At 35.1% G+C, this 24,225-nt stretch overlaps 1 protein-coding gene across 3 annotated transcripts in view; it reads right to left on the reverse strand.

Annotated features, from left to right (window-relative positions):
* Positions 1 to 4,073: 4,073 nt before the first annotated feature.
* Positions 4,074 to 24,225, reverse strand: part of LOC128860004 (neural/ectodermal development factor IMP-L2) — a 59,467-nt gene continuing 39,315 nt past the window's right edge. Inside the window, exons 1-4 of one of the 3 annotated variants that reach the window (XM_054097208.1) lie at positions 15,281 to 16,286; positions 10,381 to 10,677; positions 9,687 to 10,181; positions 4,074 to 5,297 (exon numbers count right to left, since the gene is read on the reverse strand). In XM_054097208.1, the coding sequence (XP_053953183.1) occupies positions 5,283 to 5,297; positions 9,687 to 10,181; positions 10,381 to 10,674 (804 nt within the window). In that variant the 5' untranslated portion in view covers positions 10,675 to 10,677; positions 15,281 to 16,286 and the 3' untranslated portion in view covers positions 4,074 to 5,282. Of the gene's footprint in view, positions 5,298 to 9,686; positions 10,182 to 10,380; positions 10,678 to 11,438; positions 11,577 to 15,280; positions 16,287 to 24,225 lie in introns of those variants that run through there. The other 2 variants (XM_054097209.1, XM_054097207.1) reach the window with 2 other exon arrangements.

The following is a 24,225-nucleotide window of genomic DNA, read 5'->3' on the forward strand; positions in this document are numbered from 1 at the left end:
TCGGCAGTAAGGGTGTTCCAAGATGAGTTTAATCCGATAAAAGGTGTTCGTGGATTAAGCTCCTTAAAGCAAATGATCGCCTACTGTTTTCGAAAATCTAGTCATGACATAACTGTACCACCAGATCAACTTAAAACAGTCTATTCTGAGTGGTACATAACCATTTGTTTGCAAAATGTTTCTGGAGAATTCAGAAAAATCAACCAAAGACGAATCGTCTTTTAGCCAAACAATGTGAACTCTCACGTACTATATGCTCACACAAGAGAGTTTTTGAGAACTGAAAATATCAAATTAATGGGTCATCCCCTTACAGACATGATTTGGCACCTAATGATTTGTTTTTTTACCCGATCAATTAAAATAAAATTCAAGATTAGCACCGTCAACGCCTGAAGAAGCTGTTAAAGCCTTCAAACAACTCGTTTTGAAGGTATCCACTTCTGTGTGGCAAAAATGCGTTGAAAATTGTTTCTAGCGATTGTAGAAGTGTATCGACTTTTAACCCATTTTCGGCAGTTGGTCGATTTTTCGACCACCAACTTCGGACTCCAATATCTCAGAAACTAAATGTAAATTTATTGATCAGTTTTCAGAAGTTTTAAATTTGGAATTTAGTTAATTTCTAGAGCATAATTTTTTAGGAAAAAAAGGTTCAGGGCAGATTTTTGTAAAAGAATGAAATTATCACTATTTTTACGTGTTTTTTGTGCAAATGAAAAAATAATGGAAAACAAAAAAAAACAAATAATTGTTACTAATTTATTGTGAAGAGAAAAGATGAAATTAAGAGAACCAAAAAAGTAACATATCGATATTGCAATAATTTTTACTGTTTCATGGACGTAAACTTTAGTGGTCGAGAAATCGACCGCTGGCCAGGAACTGGCATGTAGGATAGAACAAAATCTAGCAATATGTTTTTCTTATTGAAAGAGATGGAAGTGAGTATCTTTGTGGAAGAAATGTTTTCTGAAATTGGTAAGCAATCAATCCCTTTTGTATACGTATATATAACTGCACCATTTTGTAGGCTCAAAATACCCCTATGATCTCTTTACATTGTTTTTTGATAATAATATTATCACAAATATTACCACTTTCTCAAATGAGTATGCAAACCAACACAATGCTCCAATTAACATCACGCCAGTCGAAATACTTAGGTTTATTGGAATATTGTACCTATCGGGGTACCATACTTTGCCACACATTGACCACTACTGGTCTGTTCGACCGGACATGGGGGTTCCAATTGTGAAGCAGGCTATGAGTCGTAATCGGTTTAAAAAAATTAAGCAGTTTTTCCATCTCGCTGACAACACGAATTTAAACGCAACTGACCGTTTTGCGAAGGTTCGTCCTATTACTGACGCTCTCAACAAAAAGTGTATGCAGTTTAGAGTCTTTAGCCATAATCTCTCTATAGACGAACAGATGATTCCATACTTTGGACGCCACTCCTGCAAAATGTTTATCAAGGGAAAGCCAATCCGGTTTGGGTTTAAAACATGGTGCTTATGCTCTGAAAGTGGGTACCTATTTTCTAGTTCATTGTACGGGGGAGCAGCAACCCCTCACGGTAAAACTATTGGCCTAGGCGCACACACAGTCTTAGACTTGCTTGCCAACGTATCTGACCCTGAGTGCCACATCATTTTCTTTGATAATTTTTTCTCTTCATAGCATCTAATGTGCCTTCTGAACGAACGTCGATTTTTTGCAACTGGTACTATACGCGAAAATAGAATGGGCGATTCTCCTTTGAGAAATTTAAAAAAGGAAATACGAGGAACATTTGACCAACTACTTGATCACCAGCAAGAAATATTGACTGTTCGGTGGAATGATAACTAATAACTCCACAGTCAATCCAATTATTAGCACTAAAAGATATTGTCGGAAGAAAAAATAAACTATCACTATCCCGCAGCCAAAAGTTATTCAATAGTATAATCATGGCATGGGTGGTGTGGATTTCCATGATAATGCGGTGGCAAATTGTAGAATATGTATGAGAGGAAAAAAATGGTGGTGACCAATATGGACAAATGCTCTTGGTAACGCAATGGTCAATGCATGGAAACTTTATTGTATGATAGCAAAAATTGAAAAGATAAAACCGCTCTCACAATTTGATTTTCGTTCCAAAGTCGCAACAGAATTATTGAATTACGACAAGGACGAGGACGAATATGAAAACGAACATGGAGATGAAGGTCCATCGAACCTTCCTCGGATCAATGAAAGGGCACACGCCGTCATGAGAAGCATTGAAAACAAATTTCGGCGGTGTAAATTTTGCAAGAAACATACTATTTTTACTTGCAAAAAATGCAATATTCATTTACATACTAAATGTTTTGATAATTATCATAAAAATTTGTTAGCTGACTTTTCTATCAATAAAACAACAAAAAAATATTTGTATTTGAGATAAAATGAAATAAATTGACTTCATGTGCTAAATTTTTTTCATAAATGTTGTATTTTTTTTTAATATATTTAACGGTTTTTGGCCAGCGGTCGATTTTTCGACCAGTCCATGTCTGAAACACCAATGGTCAGAATTTTTTTTTTTTTTTTTAATTTTTCTTGATTATGGTCCTATAAGCACTGACTAAAAAGGATATGGGAAAATTATGTCGAATTCTTGTAGCGGCCGAAGATTCTTTAAGGGGGGGTAGGGTTAATTCCACTAAAAATATGCCCTTATTTAAGAATTTTTTTTGGAAAGATGATTCATGTAAATTTACTTATCCAATTAGTATACTGTAAACTCATATTTCAAAAATATTTTCAAAAAGTTTCACAAGAAAATATACAAAATTGCGCCGTTGACAGCAGATCTACGCAGACGTCTCGAAAAAAAGGCAATTTGCCGTGGACAGTTTTTCTCAGCATTGGATCATCTGAAATCAAAAAATCAAAGGGTTCTCATTAGGTAATTAATTGTCCGAGGTAACCCTGTCGAGTTTTTATTAAAAAAAAAATTTTTTTCAATTTTTTTTAACACTTGTAGTAGAAGTTCGATTTTTAGACGATAAATCGCATATATTGTTTATTGTAAAATAAATAAAAATTGAAAAAACAAAAAAACCTCCCAGGGTTACCTCGGTAATTATGTAGAGAAAGTGTGTACAAAATTTCAGGAAGATCGGCCGAGTAGATTCAGAGAAAAAGTGTCCACCGACTTCAAAAACGTCGTTTTCCAGAAAATCGATTTAAAGTTCGACCATAGCAGGTAGCCGAGTCGTAGCGGCCAACGGTTATAATGCTCTAACTTTGTGAGTTTTGCACCGATTGACTTAAAATTTGGACACACCATTCTTGAGATTATGTACATTCATTTTCTCAAATAAACCAAAATCGATTTTTTTTTACCCTAAAAACCCTACCCCCCCCTTAAGGGGAATATTTTGAAAAACAAAGCTTTTATGATCATTTTACTGTGTTTCGAAGATGGGAGATAAAAGAATCCCCTATCACTTTCATTGAATTCCACTATTTTCAGTTAAAAATATAAAAACTACAAATTCCACTTAATTTTCAATTTTATTCAATTTTTTTTCTTTGCTTGTTTATTGTATAGTTTTTTTGCACAATCTCAACACATATAATTTATGTTTTATTTAGATTTTAACAATTCTATTTCGTATTATTTAAAACATCAGTTTCGTATAAAACTATATTATACATAAATGTATTCAACTTAGTTAAGCATAAATTAGTTTAATAAGTTAATTAAAAAAAAACTTAAAATAAAGGCAACTTAAATATTTCAGTATATGTAGGTGAATTTTCTGGAATTACAAAATTAAATTTATGGAATCTGGAGTGCGGGTAAGTTGTTGCGGCATTTTATTATCTTCTGATGACCGACTATTGTAATGATTTATTTGGTAGGTTCAATAAATAAATTAATGCTTAATGATATGAATGGATTCTTGTACGTATTTTTAGATGTGCGCTTGTGTGTGTGTGGTTGTAAATCGAGATGTATGCAAATATTAATATTAGTTTCCAATTTCAGGAATAAATGTTGGCTATAGATTGGGCAAAATATATTGTCATTTTTTTTTTTTTTTTTTTTTTAATTAAGTGAAAATTAAGTACTACTGCCAAATTTCTTCTGTTTTTTCATAAAACTAAGGTAAACACACACATAAGTGACTGATCTTATTAAATTAATAAACTAATGACTAACACAAACTATAAACTATAAAACTAGTTTTAAGAAAAAATTATAAAATAAATATGAATAATTGGAATGAATTTGGTATGACTGTTATATACATATGTATGTATGTATGTTTGCTGCGAATGCATTCGAGACGAGCCAAATTCTGACTGAAAAAAAATAACATTAAAATGATTAAACCAAAATTTTGCTATTGTTTTTGCTTGTGCACTACCACTGGAGAATACCTTGAATGGCTTGAATAATTGCAAACAAATGTAAATATACGTAATTCAAAAGCCAGTATGTGTTTCTAAAAAAATAAAATTTTGAATTTAATTTAGGTGAAAAAGTTTACACTTACAAAGGAAAAACTATTTTATACGGTTTTGGCCCAAGTCGTGGTAACTATGTATGTGTGTATTGTATGTTGACTTGTAATAATTCGATGTGATCACTTGTTTGTATATGTAGCTATATATTACAATAAGCGCTATACTATTTTTTTCTATGTATGTACATCTGTACTTGTATGAATAATAAAGAGACTGAGCTGGTTACATTTCATTAGCATTTTTGTTTGTTTAAAAAATTACGCATTGCAGTATGTGCGTATCTTCAACTTGTGTATACTTTTCTTTTTTTACTTTAATAAAATAGCCTATCGTGATTTGGTATGTTCTTTTTTTGTATTTGTTTTAATTTTTTAAGACTTTTAAAACTTAATAATATTTAATTAATTTTTTTTCTTTTTTTGTAATATTTTATATTTTTGTTTTGGTTTCGGAAATTTTATAAGATTTTTTTTTGTTTTTTTTTTTTTTTGTGTTTTAATTTTTTAATTTTTCACTTCTGTGTTGTTTTGTTTTTTTTTAATATGCATTCGCAATATGGGGTAGCACCTTTGCAGGCATTTTAACTATCTATAATAAAACGTACAATACAATGGTATAATATTTCACTTTAGGAACCGTTTTTTCATGATCGTGTGCATTCATATACATACGTACATCTGCCTAGTGGCACATTAATATGGGCGTATTCTATGTGTGTTTACGAGCGTAAGGTGGATGGGGGATATTTTAATTTTTCCGCAGTTGGTTTATTTGTCCTCTTTCTGCAAAGGAAGAAAAAATAAAAACAAACATTTTTTTAATAAAATATTGATTTTTGCATCTGGGTAGTGCAGAAGTGGCTAAGAAAACTTGTTAAAGATGCCTGACTGTGTGAAATTAGTTTTTATACGTCCATACATGTTGTATATATATATATATATTAGGGCGGGTCGATTTAAAAATCGCTCATTGCGCTGTGAAAATCGTATTCTAGGGATCAAAATAAGAAACTTTGCCGAAGGAACCATACCTCTAAAACGAATTCTGATGTCTCCCAATTTGGGTTGAACGAAAAATCCCACTTTGACCCATTTAGAGTGCTCCAATCGAGTCCAAATGTATGACCGACCCCCACTAACTTTGGACGGCCGATCCACCCATGCCAGTGGCACACCCGCTGGAACTCCCCTGGGGGGTTCCCCATACAATCATTTCAAAATATCACCATTTTTGGCCTTTACATGAAAAAAGAAACTAAAAAGTTCGACCTAAATTGGGGGACATCAGAATTCGTTTTAGAGGTATGGTTCCTTCGGCAAAGTTTCTTATTTTGATCCCTAGAATATAATTTTCACAGAGCATTGGGCGATATTTTCATCGGATAAATATCACTAAACATTTCTGCATATTTATTAAAAAATGTTTTTTGTATTATGAGACTTTTGCAGAATTCGCCCATTTGCTGTACTATAACACTGCGTTACAAAAACGAACTTTTTTTCTGTCCTATGAACCGAATATACTTTTTCGGAAAGGGAAGAAAAATAAAAATACACGTGTATCGGCGATTTTCATGTACACGTCAGAATTTTGTTTTTTTATGTATAAAATATAGAGCTCGTAGTCCGCCTGTGTGAAAACTTTGGATCAATTTTAACCCTTTTTCCGTGATCCAATCGCGCTGAATTTCTGCAGGCAGACTCGTGGAAATGTTTTTATTATGTAAAATTAAAAAAATTATCAATTCTCAGATTTTCTTAAATTTTTTTTTCTAACAAAAAAATTTTTTTTCTAAATTTTCGGCATAACTTGAAGGGACTCCAAATTTTTAAACAAATTATTAACCTTTAATTTATTGTTTCATACAACACACTCTGTGGCGTTTGTGTGTTTGTTACAGTTCCGGAAGTTCCGATCATCTGGCAGTTGCGCTACTAGGAGACGTATACTTTGACAATTGTTTTAAGTTCTGTTGCGCGAAAACGTCTTTCTGTATGAAAAATGCAGTGCCCGACTCGAAATAACTTTTGTTACGTTTGTGGCTTATTCGCACCAAGTAAAAATTTTAAAAATATTACGAAAACAGTGGTTAATTAGTTTCAGAAAATATTCAAGACTGCTTATGTTCCTTACTTGTGGTATACTCCGGAAGTCGTGTGCGACTATTGCTATAGAAATTTATGCAAGTTTACTGATGGAAGGTCAACAATAAAGTACTCTGTACCAACAATTTGGCTACCACGTACGGAGCACTGCAGTGAACTGTGCTACTTTTGTGTAACTTTTACTCAAACTAAAGGGTACCAATACTTTCGCCGCAACAAAATTCGCTACGCTAATGTAGAATCGGTTATTCCAGCGGTTCTGTACTCACCAGAAGAACGTATAGCGGCTTCAATGGAGATTTTTGATGATGTTCCCGAATCAAGGGATGGAGAACCAACAGTAGCTCCAACAATGCTATCAACATTTCTTGCATCGAATGCGAGATGCGGGGAACCAGAAGTATCGGAATTGGTACCAACACCCAGTGAACTTAGGACCGCAGTGCCGCAATTATTTAGTAACACAAGCCGACTTCAATGACCTTGTACGAGAAGGAAATTTGTCAAAGAGAACAGCCGAACTCTTTGCATCACGCTTTAAGCAGTGGAATATAGTGGCAGCTGATTTTAAAATAACAGCCGCTCGTGATCGACGTAGCAGTACTGACACAAATGCTTACAAACGCAAAAATAAAAGGCCTAAATTTCTTTAAAAGCATTAAAATTTTGAATGCAACAATTTTTAGTTTTAATCTAATAAAATTAATTAAAAAAAAATCGGGGCTTTATATCTCTATTGTAATGCGGAGTGAAATACCTTTCTTTTGATACCCACATCGGCATATCTCATGCAATTTTTTTTTCAATTTCGAACAGGTGGCAACCCTGTGAAACATTGGCAGTGGCAACACCTAGGTGAAAAGTCTAGAAATGTGATACACTATCTGTGTGCCCAATTTCATTCAAATCCGTTAAGCTAATCCTGAGATCGTGTGGCTATACAGATATGCAACAAGAATTGCTCGTTTAAAGTTATAAAATATAAAAAAAAAAATTGTGACGTGTACATGAAAATCGCCGATACACGTGCATTTTTATTTTTTATCCCCTTTCCGAAAAAGTATATTTGGTTCATAGGACAGAATGTGTGTAACGCGGTGTAATAAAACCATAAAATCAGAATTATTTTGTTATAATAAATTTGTACGTCGTAAGCCTTTCTAGTATGGATTACTTCAGAATTCAAATCTTAAATACGATATGTTTAAGTGTCAGAAGAAAACTATTTTCCAAAGTTGTAGAGGCAGTTTGTTTTTTGGTAAACTTGGAATTGTGGATTCATTTTTTTCCTAAAAAATTGAAATGCAACTGCGATTGTGGGCAAAAAGTAAGGTGAATGTATTTGTCAAACTTCGCGGGATTAAAATTTCGCTCTAGTTATTTTTTTTCATAAGTTGGCAGCACTGTTAATAACATCTGGGCCAACTTTCATGTGAATGTCATTATCAGTAATATATTTACGCTTGTGTTTACCAAACGACCAAGAGTGCATTTTTCGATTTTTACAATGTCTGATTTGATTGGGCAGAGAAGTGCCATCAAATTTTGTTTGCGGAATGAAATTTCAGCTGCGGAAACGTTTAGCATGTTGCAGAAGGCATTTGGTGATTTGACCATGTCGCAGAAAAATGTTTATAAGTGGTACAAAGACTTCAAAGAGGGTCGAGAAGGTGTTGATGACTTGAAGCGCTCCGAACGACAATCGACGTCAACAGATGACCAACACGTCAATAAAGTGAAGGAGTTAGTGCTCAAAAATCGTCGGTTGACTGTTAAAGACCTTACTGATATGATCGGAATAACAGACGGATCTGTGAAAACCATTTTGAAATACCATTTGGGTCATGATGACAATTTTTTTCGATTTTCGTGGTATGGTGCATTATGAATTCCTTCCACCTGGCCAAACTGTTAATAAGGAATATTATTTGAGCATTATGCGTCGTTTACGTGAAGCAATTCGTCTACAAAGACCAGAATTATGGGCCAACAACTCTTGGTTTTTGCATCACGATAATGCACCGTCTCACACCGCACTCGTTCTTCGTGACCATTTCGCCAAAAATTCCACGCATATCGTTCCGCAACCACCGTATTCGCCTGATTTGGCTCCGTGTGACTTCTGGCTATTCCCGAAACTCAAGAGACCACTCCGGGGAACGCGTTTCGAGTCGATTGAGGAGATAAAAGCTGAATCGAAGAAGGTGCTGATGGCTATACCGGAAATGGACTATTTGGCATGTTTCGGGGGTTGGAAAAATCGTTGTCATAAGTGTATTTCATCGAGAGGGGATTATTTTTAAGGGGATGAAATTGATTTACAAGAATAAATGAAAGAGTTTTCATTTTACAACCAAATTCACCTTACTTTTTGCCCACAGTAGTATATGTATATAGGCTCGTTAAGTGTGAAGAGCTCAGTTACCTTCACTTTTAGTATTATGAGTCGACTTTATTTTAAAAATTTTATTGTCGAAACTCTGTAAAAAATTATGTCAACAATATTCGTTCCAAATACCAGTACTAAGCAATTTATGATTCAAGCTTAAAATCTCATTAGGAAAAATATTTTATGAACGAAAACTTTGTTCGGAAAGTTATAAATTTGTTATGTAATCTTAATTGAGAGAACGGAAACTCATTCTATTCTATTTATATTGATCAAGGAAGCCCTAGCAATTTTTTAATAAAATTTGAATTTTATTTAATATTAAAATTTACATTTTAATAAAAATTTGCCGTGCCTAAAATCAAACTGTACGGTAGCTGTGTTTCATTTACAAATTGCAATAACAAATTGAATAGTTGATACGCCTTTTCGAAATATTTGAAAATAGCACAAATAAACTAATTGTGTAAGAGAAAGCCCGTTACTTTTCTCTACATCCGAACCTAGCAACTATATCGAAAAATATTATGCATATTTTACTAAAATTTTTTAAATTTTTATTTAACATTGCAATGAGGTACGAGTTTTTTTTTACACTTTAAAGGAATTTCTTTCAGAGATCAAATTTATACATTTAGTTTTCTTCATAAAAAACATCATTACAATCAGATACTTACAAGTACTGGGTAGACAAAAGTGTCCGCAGTATCCTTGCCCAAAGCATTTCGTGCTATACACCTGTAAGCGCCCATATCTTCCCACTGGATATTGGAGATCAGCAAATCACCGTTAGGCAAAACTTTGAAACGATGATTTTGCTCAATCAACTTGCCCTCGCCATTCATCCAGAAGACCTCAGCACGTGGGCGCGCATGCACTTTGCATGGCAATAAAATATTCGAATCGACCAAATCCAGATGTAATTTTTCGTTATATACGATGCGAGGTTTTTGTGGGCCAGGGAATGGTTTATCGCGCACTTGTACCAAATCTTTCATATCCGGTTGTGGATAGACAATTGTTGAGCTGTAAATGGTCTTACCACCGGTGCGACCGACACACGTGTAGGTGCGTGCCTCACTCAACATATGATCGATAATATGCACAGAACGAACACGAACGATAGCGGTCGCTGGCGATTCGGATATGACATTGGATTCGATACTGTCGATCTATTTGAAATAAACAAGAGAGGAGGGGGAAAAAGAAAATTACATGAGTAAATTGGCTCCAAAAAGTCGGATTTAAAAATAATGTAAGCAAGCGCATTCTGCTGAGTTTTTCTTTTAATTCAAATTTTGAATATAATTTTATTTACTAATCGTAAATTTAGAATTATAAAGTAAGCAAAGCAATCTCCACATTACTCACCTCAGACAACGGCATATTTCCCACAACCCATTGCACAGTGGGCACTTGTGATCCCATCACTTCGCAGACGATCTCAATTGACTGGCCGAGAGTTTGCAGCAGCTTTGTTGGTGGCTTCTTAGCAAACTTAATCCAATCCTGTTCGAAGGGTCCACGCTGTGGATGCGTTTCCGTTTCACCACCACCTTCATTACCACCATTCTCAATGGAGTTGCCGACATTATCGATAGCTCTGCTTTGAATGCAGGCAGCAAAAAGCACAACCTGTGCTATTAATAACATATTTATATTCATTGTCTGTAATAGAGCGCAAGAAAAGAAAGATAAGCGATTACGATTGGTTTTAAAACCATGAAAGTTTAGTAAAAATTTTAAGTTGAAAAAAATGTAAGAAAAATCAAATGCAAAAAAAATGTTTAGAATAGGCATAAGAATGCGCATATACATACATATATACATATTTGCAGCATAAATAGGTCAATCAACCGCGATGCCATATTATTAATGAAATGTGATCATGTGTGCTATCCAAGCAATAAGAGCGGAAGGCACTCAGGATCAGTAATTAAAAACAGGAATTATAATTAATTGTTCGCTTTGTCAGTAAATTACGAGTGCCCAAAAATCCACAAGATAACGATACTACTTATAATATTCACTAAAGTCTTCACAGCCTGCAGAAGTTCACTTTTACTTATAACTGAATACTAATATACACATACATATGCACCACATATTATTAAAAAAATTACTATCAGGCCTACGTGACAGTCTAGTGAATATTTTATTAAATATTAAAAAAAAAAGCACTTGAAAGTTTCGAACCGATCGTGACATCGCCTCTACAAACATCGTAGGCACAGCTGTTTACTTGTGTGTGTGTGTGTTCCTAGCAACGCATTTATTGAACCAACCAATGCACGAATTTTGCATACTAAGGTTATCTTTAAATCAAGCTGCCGCTTTTGCTTATCTCATATTGTACACAAAAAATTATATGAATTAAATGAATAGTCGACAAACAAAGGCGAAGAAAAAATAAGTATAACACTTTTTACCTACTAAGAGCCATTAATCGTTGTAGAAAAAGCACAGTATGTGGTGTAGGTATATTTCTCAGTTGAATTGCTTTTTTCCAGATGCCTCTTAAGCTGGCGGTTTTAGGTGTTCATCGTACCGGTGCTAGTATCACACTAATTGTCATGCTAATTAGGCAAGACGAGCAACCGCTTGAATGGTGAGTTGAAAGCTTAAAGCATTTAACACATATCGGAACCACAAAATTAATTAAAAAAGTATTATAGAAATCATGTCATGCCATGAGTCATTCGTACGCCATATTAGCTTTGTTGGGATTCTTAAAAATGAATGCGAATCCACTCAAAAATATACATACATAAGTACACACACACGTACATAAACATTTCAATTTAAATGAGCTAATCAATCACATTTCTTTCATTTAACTACAGTCATATCAGTGTGTTTGATACACAAGTACTTTCAAATCCATTATTTCCGAACTGGTGCACATCTAGTGAATTCGTAAATATCTTATGGTTAGGTGATTCTCTTCGCTTTCTTCATACCAATTAAGTAGTTTTTTCAGTACTAACGAGCTCAAAACTATACCTTTTCCAAAAATACTTCGAAAGTTGGTAAATGTGCTGGAGAATGCATAAAAGTTATACTTCAGAAAGAGTAAAATTTGCTCTAGAATACAATTAAATGTACATACTAACGCTTTCTTAACTACAACTGACTATCCTGAAATATAATATAATTGTTTTATGCTGAAGTTTTATGAAGTACTGTTGAAAAATATTAAATTTAGTGCTTAAATCGGCAAATTAGGTCTGGTTCCAAAACACAAGTTTTTTACTAGATTTGCACAATTTCATTTTATCCTCAATCCTATGCTTAACTAGTGAAACTCCTATCACTATCTATCTAGTTCATATTTGCTGCAACAGCTATAGTAATAAATTAGTACAGTTGTAGCACAACTTTAGATTTTTCTTGCTGGGTATCTACAAATGCTATACGTAGATTTGCGCTTGGTTGTGCGCATAGGAACGGCTAAGCAAAATCATCGAGGTGTTTAATGTGCGCTATTAAATGCTCGTAAAAAGTGTGCTTTAATGTGTTAGCTAATAGATTTTTGAATTTATGTATTTATGTATTTGATTTAATATCACTTCTTGTAGTGATCGCCCGCATATTCAACGACTATTTAAAATCACTTAGAAATCGATGGTTTCACGAGTTTAATTGAGAGAACAATGCTAACTTTTTGCTGAAGATGACAATGCGTTTTCTTATCTAACTGATTTAGGTTAGGTGGTTGCCACTTTTCATGGGAATGTATAGTGACCTAATACACTTCGACAAACAATTGTAAAGTCCACACTTGGACGTTGATTAAATTGAAAGAAGCGACACTTGAGTTATTCAAAAGAAATATTTTGCTAGAAAATATGGAAATCGTTTTTCTTAACCGACGGTTAATAGTAAAAGGCAGGGATTAGGAAGGAATGAAATAATAGACACGCTCGTACTTCCGGAAATCAAGTTGTAGGTCTCGCTCGAATGGACTTCAGTACTCCACATTGTAAAAGCATTCGACGTGTGTTCTTTCTGCTGATGATAACAAAGAAAGTGTACAATTTCTTCGCCTTGGGAAAACCAAATAGCATGTATGAAGACTCATTTCGTTTTTTTTTTTAATTGGCGTGAGTTGTAGTCAGAAGGAATAAAAAACATCTGGCAAGCTTGTAACCCTTTGAAGTCATACAAATCGTTTAAACGGTTACAGCGCCAGTCACTTAGAATAAAATAAAGTTTCACAACTGTCTCCATCTAAAAGGCATCCATAGTATTAGCAGAGTATTTCAAAAATCGTGACATTTTCTGACGAAAGCTCAATATCTTTTTTTTTCTCCTCTAAACAAACACCTCGAAAATCGGTCAATGCCAGTAGAAAAATTATTACTATTATAATCTATAGTTGTATTTTAATTTTTTTATATTAAGAGAAACCACCGCCCAGAATTTTGAATAACATTGGTTTAGTAGGTTATCGAGTGGTGAAATTCGTTTACACTTTTTTTGGTCTAATATTATGTATATAGTAATTGATCCTTTTGTTACAAAAAAAAATTAATTTACCCAAACTTTATGCTTATTAAATATAGTTTTTAGCACATTTCAACTTTCATTCTACATAATTTCTCATATTCATATTTATTACATATGTATGTGCGTATAAAAAATACCTTAGTATAAATTATAAAATTAATGAATGAATGTATATATACACATATATGCATATACAAGTACATACACATATATATAAATTTAAAATGTACCATTTCCTTCAATGAGTAACATTCCCATCAAGGGTGTGCGATCGCCAAATGGTAGTCATAGACAACGACTAATTTCTTGGCCAAGGTGCCTACCAAGCGCCACGGATTTACACACAAATTTACTTTCAACAAAATAATACATGTGCATATATTATACTGGTATGTATGCGTGTAGTCATGTACATACATGATGACGTGAATTGCTTCATTTAACTTACAGAAAAAGTTGTGCTCATTTATATTTAGAAACAGTAACAGTGTAAAATATGTCCAACTCACATTGTAAATAGTATCTGTCTGAATAGCATTTTTGCTTTTTGTATTTATTGTATTTCTTTCCTTTTCTTTCTTTTTGTTGTTGCTGTGTGTAATACTACTGTAACGCTTCTGAATGTCTACTTCACTTTAAGTATGTGCTCTATTAAGCTCATTTATCTACACTTGAGGTGATCGCATACCTCGCCACTTTATAGCTCTTCATTTAAACGCCGTCTGTCTGACCACCTCATCGACTAACTGACTAATTGCAGCTTATATAAGTACTCATGTTGAGCAAACCATATATATGTACATACATACATACGTATGAAACCAGTGTCGTCAAGTTGCCAGTTTTGTCATTTATTCTGCTTCTTTTTGGTTTTATTTGAACAAATACTAGGCAAATGTTGCATCAGACAATTTTTTTATATTTGTATGTATATTTCTATATAAGAAATTAAATTTGTTGGAGAAATTAGCTGTGTAGAGAATTATAGAAAATTGTGTTCGTAATTTGGCATATAATTAAGAAATATGTCTGGGTTGGTAGGGCCAATTTCTTTCATGTATGTATGGAAAAGTAAAACATTATTTGCTATTCGAAATTATTTATTTTTTATGTAATATAATATTAAAAGACAATATTTCTGCACCTTTTAAATTAGTTTTTTGTTTTTACTTCCATAAAATGAATGCGTTCAATTGTGTGTGCAAATGTAGTCCCATCTGAAAATTCATTGACCCCAATTTTGTGCGTCACAAGGTTCAAAAACAAGAAGAAATAAAAATATCACGCGTTCAAGAGGCGACTAGAAATTTCGGCATGACAGCGGATGCGTAATGTTATTAAATATTTTAAAGAATCTGATCAGTGCAAGATCTGGCTGACGTTTCTAACCATAAAAATCCTTATTGTATTACATTTTATAAAATAATTATTATATTGTATTGATTGTTTTAATTATTTGCAATATATTCTATATATTTTTTTAGGTCAGAAACTTTTGAAACCTAAAGCTCGAAAGCTTTTTGCTTTAAATTTTCAAAATAATTTTGTGATATTTCTTATAATAATTAATAATATTTCTTATAATGTATTTTTACAAAGCAGACTTTTCCATTTTTAAAAGTCTTATAATGAAAACCTTTGAACAGAAAACAAGTATAATATTTTTTGAAAGACAAACTCTTTTTGCCGCCTCTAATATTAAACCCTATTTCTTTTTAACCACAACCATTTCCTTTCTACATATTAATCATGTTATACTCACATTAATTTTTTTCTTTTTCCTTCGGTTTTGAATGATTGCAAAATTTAAACTTTTTTCAAGGATAACTTGTTCAGGATAACTCTCCTCGTTTGCACCAAAATTTGGTTTCTCACTCTCTTTGTATGTGATGGGAAGGCAGGCGAAAAGCAGACGGGCAACAGCTAATTAGTACGTTCACAATATCTTTTATTTTCTTGCGAAACTTCCGAATTAACTGTGCTCGTGTTATGTTATGAATGAATTTATCACGTCTAGATTATGCTGAGTTCTTGACTGTTGATTTGAATTGATTTTCAATAATAACAATAGATAATTTTGTGCTGACATAGGTCCTCTGATGGACTCCGTTTTGGTAAAGTCTCTTCGCAATGTTAACGAAATTTTGCTGTCGTTTCTGCGGGCGCTGTGGATTCGTTGATGGAACTCGTTATGTCGCCTTTTCACAGACAAACAATTCTGAATAACTGATTTGCCGCTTATTTATTGGATCAGTGGTGCTATATAAAGCTGATGATTAGTTTTGGTTATCTCAACAGTATTTTGCAATCCCAGCAAAATATATAACATTCGTTGAAAAGTAGAACGCAGGGTTGTTTGACAAACTTTGTAAATTTGTATGCTTTTTATTAAGTTTTGTTGTTGTTGTTGCCAATTTGCAGCTTGATTTCAAAGTGGTTGCTTGCAAATATATTTTTTACAGGCTTTTCAAGAGTATTTGTTGTTCTTGACACTTTGTCACACGATACACGACACGTTTGATTGTCTTGCAGCAGCAATAAATGGACATTACAGATTATGTCGTGCGCAAAGAAATAATTGGGGAGCGATTTGATACAAACACGATTGTTAATTAAAAACAAACAGAATATTTAAACAATATATCGCACGAGATTTCCGATTGTAACTAAAACAGAATTGTTCTGTATAATACTTAATGTAGATAAAGAGCGAACGCTGGGACACGTTTGTAAGTTAAAAAATATAATAAGTTATGCTTCACAGCTGAAAACTGTAACAGAACTGATTGAATTTTCTACCTTCGTTGCAATTTATAGTGTTGCTCTCTGCCGTATTGCCGTATCGACGACGGCAGCGGCAGCGGCAGCGCAGTGCTGCCAGCTATTCTGCTGATCGTCATTCTCTCGCTCTTCTGACTCGAACGTGATTGGTTTACTATTCGGCAATTGAGTAAGAAGTTTGGTTTGCTGTGGTTTGAATTGACTTCGTGTGTTTGTCGTGGCGGGTTATAATGTGGGCATATACTGTCGGGTTGATCATACTATGTGACTAGTTGTCTAACCTCTATATCTATGAATGAAGCAATGTTGCCAACATTGCTAACAATTTTTGATCATAGTTAAAAACTACTGCAAAGTGGAAGTATTTGGAATGTGATTAAGATGCTTCGAACATTTTTGTAATTGAATGGCGTTTGTTTAGCGTTATGTGAGTTGATCGTGGAAGCTTCTGAGATTAACATAGCTGAAACTGTGAAAATGGTGAGGCCTTAAGTTGTCACTATCCGAAAGCAACCTATGTAATGTGACGGTAACGTGAAATTATCTCAGCATCTTCTTCGGGTTCTTCTTCTTCTCATATTTCTCGTGCTATTAACACACCCAACGAGGTTGCAAGGCGAATGTAATTAAATTGTATCCCTCAAATTATCAAATAGAAAAGCAATATTGCAAAATCAGATTTCGTTGCTGAGATGATGTTCATAAAACACCGGTTGTTTGCTAGACTTTCACGCCGCCTTCCCGTGTGTATCTGTAAATCGCATAAAACTTCAATGGTCTCAATCCAACATTATCCAACGTCACAGCGGAAATCCTTTTTAATATTACAATATATTTTGTACGCCACGGTCGTATATCTTAATTTTGTGGATTTGGAGTTAAAGTCAAAGCTAAAGGTGTGTAATATTTCGTTAATTATTTTTTTTTCATTTGGTGGTCGAATTTCTTATTTGCCACCTGAGGAATTTCATCACTTGAAATTTAAATTTTAATCGTTCATAACCCCTTCTTGCCTTTGTTATTCTTCCAGTACACAAGATATTGTAGAAATCCAAATTTATGAAAATATATGTATACATACATGTACATATATTTATGAGGATTACGCGCTCCTCCAAAGCACTTATAAATCTGATAAGACATTGCTCACTCTTCACATCGGCGACGGACTTTAAAATCTTAATGTATGTATTATATTTTAAGATATAAGTAGTTGTGGTCAGTGTTAGTTGGTTGTCTATTTGGCCCTCACTAGTTGAGAGTAGTCCAATCTTCACGAAAAAAATGTCATGATAAATGACAAAATGGTAGATGAAGTCAGGCATATCCAATTCATTGAAGAGAGCTTATCTCTGCCCAAGATAGATATGTATGTATGTACACATAATATATAGTTATTTGTGAGTGATCGTCTTCAGTTTCGTTTTGTATGCATATAATTGGCGCTTACACCCTCCTATTTGTGGCATGCGTGTTAATACAGTTCCACGGCAAATGGTTTTTTAGGAGAAGCTTTTCCATGGCAGAAATGCTCTCGAAGGTTTGTCATTGCCTGCCTAAGGTCGACCGCTATTAGAAAAAACTTTTTCTATCATTTGTTGTTTCATGCACGGAGACTCGAACCTGCACACTTCCGAATGGGAATCAACAACCCATTCCATAAAAGGGTTTCTTTATAAGAATTGAAAAAAATTAATAAAAATCTATTTTTTCGGTATATTTATGAAAGACGTTGTTATTCATTTCATTCATTAATGTATCTGCCTCAGCTGGCTTTGCAGTAGGGCATCCTCTTAACTAAGTTTTCCAAGATCTTGATGATAATTTCAGTCTCTATCTCATGAATGGATGGCTTGATATTAAGGGCCTGAACCATTAATGAATTGTTTGAATCCATAACAAAAGTCTAGCGGTGTCAAATTGCAGCTTCGAAGTGGCCAATTGGCATCGCCGAGACGGCTGATAGAACGATCTCCGAACTTGGCGTACAAAAGATCGATTATGGTATGTGCTGTGGGTATAATGCGCCATCCTGCTAAACCAAAAATTGCCCAAGCCCATATCTGCAATTTCCGACCACAAAAAAACTAACCTTTATCGCGCCTCTACAGTGATCACCGTTGAAGTAAATGGTGTTTCCAGCAGCATTTTCAAGCAAAAATGGGTTAATGACGCCACCGCTTCAAAATCCGCAACAAACTTTCACTCTCTGGGGATGTTTTAGCCTCCCGATGATCACGTGCGGTCTGATCTGACATCTACTGTATAAGAGGAGAACACATTTTGGGTAGAGGGTCTTTAAGTAAACAGAACTCATGGGCAAAGTTAAAGATATGGGAGCTGGTTAGAGATATGCAGAGGTTTGTTGACTCAAAGGTTTAGATTTAGGAGTTGCAGACCCATGTCGCCCAATTATAGTCTTACCATATGTATAGTGGCAAAGATGTGATGCTCATTGAAAGCGTGTAGCTTGCTCTAAAATCGAGCGCGAGTAAGGTAGTATACTAAAGCGATATGTTGCTTTGGGGCTTAAACTCACTGCCGCACATGAAGGGAACCATAAGGTAGGCAGGTACATATAAAGCTGTTATCGCGATACAATGGTTTCTATAACAAAAGTTAAGCCACGAGTTGTAAAGCCTTACTAAGCGCCTTCTTCGTAGGTACCCATGTTCAATATACAGGTGTATCTTTGTAAAGTACATCAACTGAGCTTTGAAACCATAAGCTCGGACAACATTGTACCGCAGTGTCTATCAATTACTTTATACATGCGCTTAAATATATAATTACATACCTCCTTAACTTACCTGATTGATTCTCTGTTCCAACATTTTATTGATTATGAATCAAGCCTTTCTCTAGAGGTACTTTCAATTAATCATATTGAGTTTAATTTAAGTAATTATCACATTTCTCGTTTTTAAAATTTTGCAACCAATTCGCAAAAGCTAATGTTCGTGTTCGCAGATACACATGAATACTTGTGCATATATTTACATATACAATATTTACTTTACATACATACAATACTGTGGCCAACCTAGACAGCACGGCGTACATGCAATTAGGTATACTGTGCTAGCTAATGAACAATCGGATCGACTAGTAACACCGCCACGATTCAGTTGTTGAACTGTGGGTATCACAATTCTGATGCTCGAAGATTATTAATTACACAGTTTGTAGCTTCACGAGGTGGAGTGGTTAGCCGGTAGACTAGAAGCAATATGCACACTTACATACCTACATCGTACATATGAAGGAAGCGGCATAGTTCATTTGGACGAAGCTTGTCACATTTTTTCTTTTTTTTTCATTTTTAATATCAGTTCAAATCAGTTTGAAAGACAGTTGCCAGTATGTCTGAGCAGACCGATTGCGAGCGCTCCGGCTGTGTGCGGATCAGTTGCGCTTTGATCTCAACCCAACCACCACACTGATGATATTTTTTTATACAAATTAAATGCAATGGAAGTACTTGTACTCGTATGAACGTAAGTATGTACATACATATGTACTTATATACAGGTGTATGAATATGTCTACATGTCAGTATGTATATGGATATGTATATGTATGTATGTATATGTAAGTAAATGTATGATTTAATGTAAAGGAAAATATGTGAACCACAATAGATGCACCTCCTACGAAAAACCCAGAAAACACATGATAGGGGGCCAGCGGTATCAGCAACGAAGCACCTAAGCGATCCCTTGCCTCGCACTGCACTCGATCATGCCACCAATTGTCGCAACCTGCACCACTAGACTGTATAAAGGCGCGTTGCGTTAGGCAAACATGGCAGACACAGTGGCAGCACGAAGCAATTTATTCTCATATCGCTAATCACACAAGCACACCGACAGACGTTCAGGCATATAATGGGTGAGACAACATGTGACTGGGTTGATCGTTTGACTCAGATAACTTTTTCGCGTTAAGAAATGAGACTACATGAAAGTATATAGTTCTAACGAGAAAATAAATGGGCTGCTAGTGTTTTAAAAATATTTCAAAATAAATGCATATTAAAGAAATTGGCAAGGTGTCGCAGTTTATAGCATTGGCCATAGCGATCGCATGTCGGAAACTTGACAAACTTTCGTTGCTCCGCTTCGAAAACAGGTTAAAAACTGGAATACCTCAGAAGAATGAGTGTGAGAACGATTTGGTCTAATCAGCATCCTCTTTTGGCAATACAGCTCTTTGTGAGCTTTGGTCTGCTGCACGTATAGTATAGGACTCTAGTTATAGTGGCAGCTTCACTAAAGGCAATACGGGTATTAAATGGCGGTGGGTGAAGCACTCTCTCATTGAGGGTAACGGCCGAATATGCTATTCCCGGAGTGAGACTGCAGACCATGTCCTAATTGGATGCATCAAGCTGACAAACCCAATGTATATGAAGCGCCCCAATGGCATTGCGAAAAGAATTCATCTGTAACTAGCACAAATTTGTATCTTTGACCAGAGCAAAATACCGTATTTCAAATATGACCCACAATCTGTGCGTGAAGGCCCCAACTTCTTGTTGTATGTATTACGACCAAACAATTTTAACGAATGCAACGAGAGACCATAATAGAGCAGGCATATGTCTTATAGATAAATCTAATAAGATGGCTTATTTAACTGATGTCGCTGTTCCCCTTAATAAGAACTTGCAAAAAACATACATATAATATGTAGAAAAGATATCAAAATATTATATTGTGACCTAGGTATCGATGTGAAACGCCAGTGGAAGCTAAGGAAGGTGTACATATTAGCCATTATCATCTCAGCGGGTGGTGTATCCTTAAAAATTGATTTGCATCCGTACTATGTAACAACTCACCCATTATTTCATTTGCAACAACATACACGCGACGGCTTTCAGGCAACTTATCTTGCTGACACTGGCAGTGACAGCTGAGATAGCGAATGTGGACGAGGAAAACACCGGATGGAAACACCGGACTTTTGTACATGAATACAGACACCAGCCGAGACAGGTCTGTTGCCAAGTTACCAATTGCTACTCCGCTCAGATCATTTTAGAATTTATCTGTGGCAAACTAGGCGGGCCGGCAGCAAACAGCAGCAGCAGTTATATGTATGTACCTATGTATGTGGTAGTGAGTAGTGCCAACTCGAATGATTCGATACAAGTATTAAACTCTTACGTTAACAAGTGATATATTACTACACTTGTGTATCCACTACATTTTTCCGCCGTCTGGCAGCGTGACAAAGTGTTATTCGTTTCCACTTTTCAAGTTTTTGCGAATAATTTAATAAGAATTATTTCTACCGGCTGTGAATGGGGTAAATGTCGGCAAGTACAAAGTGTTTTAAAAAATGCAGATTACAAACGAAAGATAAATGAGCACAGACTGAACTGAATGTATTACAATTGCATATACACCAATACACAAATGTAGGCATGTACATTTTTACACAGGCTAGTATGTATATTATAGGTATTACGTCTATACCGGGTGTTTTACTAGCCCTTATTGATGGCATAACAATTCTAATTGGAAGTTCCTTAAGAAAAAATTGCAAATAAAATTTAAGAAAAATGGTGCGGCCTCCCCGCTTCTTACATCCAAGCATATATTATATAGATACATACATATCTACGTAATTACAGGGCTGTGTAAGTATTTAGATTGCGTGGTAATGAACTGGTAATAAATACAGGGTGGGTCATGTAAAAGTTGCTTTTTGAATCGGGTATAAAAAAAAAAACGAATCAATATTTTTTCAAACTTTTTTTTTTTATTTTGAAGATTGAACATTGTCATTTATGAATGAAAAATAATATCGTTCAAATGACTGCCACGACTGGCTTTATAGTAGGCCATTCGATCAACCCAATTTTTAAGCACATTTTCGATTGTTAGGGCTCCAATTTCATGAATGGCAACTTCGATTTCGTGTTTTAAAGCATCAATCGTCTCTGGATGGTTCGCATAGCATTTTTCCTTAACGGCTCCCCACAAAAAATACAATAGAACGGGCTTAAATTACAGCTCCGAGGCGGCCAATTGATATTGGAATTTCGGCTGATTATTTGGTTTTCAAAAACGGTAGCCAAAAGTTCGAGTGTAACTTTGGCAGTGTGACAAGTTGCACCGTCCTGTTGAAACCACATGTCGTCCATGTCATCCTCTTCATTTTTTGGAAACAACTCGTTGAGCGTGTCACGGTAACGCTCGCCATTTACTGTAACCGCGGCTCCTCGCTCATTTTCGAAAAAAAATGGCCCGATGATGCCGCCAGACCAAAAACCGCACCAAACAGTGACTCGTTGTGGATGCATTTGCTTCTCTACAGTAACGTGTGGATTTTCTGAGCCCCAAATCCGACAATTTTGCTTATTGACGTAGCCACCGATGTGAAAATCAGAAAAGAAGACTCACCACTTGGGAATTCGGTTTTCAATATTTCCCAATTTTGTTCAAGCGTATAGCGTCCCATTTCGTAAATGTTAAACCTTTAAGTAAATTATGAACACATTTGACATGTCATTTGTGTTACTATTCTCAAAAAAATAGGTGGTTTAAAAAGCAAACGTTATATGGCCCACCCTGTATATGTACCGCTTGCCTTTTTAGCAGCATGAGAAGTATCGATATCGGTAACTATGGTTTGACAGCTGAGAACAGCAAACTGTGTTGATATTTCTATTTCGTAAGCTTTGGCAAGCCATCATGCATCGCGAAACGCCAGAACAACGCTGCCGAAGTATGGAAATTTATTGGGGAAAAAGCAATATGTTCGCGAAGTTCATAGAGCACTGGCGGTATCATCGGTCGATATTTCTAATTGGATTAGGAAGGAGCTGTCGTTTCGGTGAATGGCGAGCGCTATCGAGCCATGCTGACTGAATTCTTGTTTCCCCAAATTAATCAGCTAAACATCGACGACATTTGGTTCTAACAATACGGCGCAACTTATCGATTTATTGCAATATTCAAGCCGCTATTGACGCCATACGACCAGATTTATTGGAACAAGTAGTCAAAAAATGGACTGATCGAATAAAGCATGCAACTTTTAGCCGCGGCAGACGTATGCCGGATATCAGATTAAAAAAAATAAATGCACGGAATTATCTACCAGATAATAATAAAAAAATGCATTCCAACAATATTTCTGTGTTGTTTTATCATTTCCAGTTCACAAGCTTTAAAAAAACACTCCGTACTTGTAAATGAACCCATACCTGGATACAGCATTGTTCAAGAAACAGTCAACTTGTATTTTCTCTGTAAACAAGAAGTTCTTAGCTAATGAGGGAATTGAAAAAAAGAAGATGCTGAGTTGGTTGAGCTCACATTTGCAGCATGCCCGCGTTAAGGAAGCTTTTAAAACTTCTACAAATGGGCTAAACTGTTAATTGCATAAAAATCCATATAAATATTATTATATTGTTACTTGACTGCTAAACTCATTACCGACATTTGTTTCCTCAAATGGCGTGCGCATGAGCTTCGTTTGCGATCTTTTCTCAACAATACAACATACGAGTATGTGCATTTATCTATATGTATGTACCGTAGGTATTATGAGGTGTGTTTAAAAAGTATCTCGAATTTTGAACTTTCGCACGTTACGTATAGTATATTCGAATTTGTTTTTTTTTGTGGCGATATGTTGGTACGAGTACACATGTCTCTCACCAATGCCGACGAGTTCGGCCATTTTGAATGTTCAGTTAATTGTTGACAGCTGCTTTGCTTGCACGTGTTTCGGCTGGTCTTCGATTTTTACCTATTCTAATAAATGGGTCAAAGAACCTGTATCAAATTTTGTCTGAAAAAACGAAATTAAGTGCGCGGATGCATTCCGAATATTGACTATGTCATACGGAGAAGCTACTTTGAACCAAAGCAACGTTTATCGGTGTTAAAAAATGTTCTCAGAAGGTGG

The sequence above is a fragment of the Anastrepha ludens genome, chromosome 4 (assembly GCF_028408465.1).
Source record: "Anastrepha ludens isolate Willacy chromosome 4, idAnaLude1.1, whole genome shotgun sequence".
In the NCBI taxonomy this organism is placed as follows: domain Eukaryota; kingdom Metazoa; phylum Arthropoda; class Insecta; order Diptera; family Tephritidae; genus Anastrepha; species Anastrepha ludens.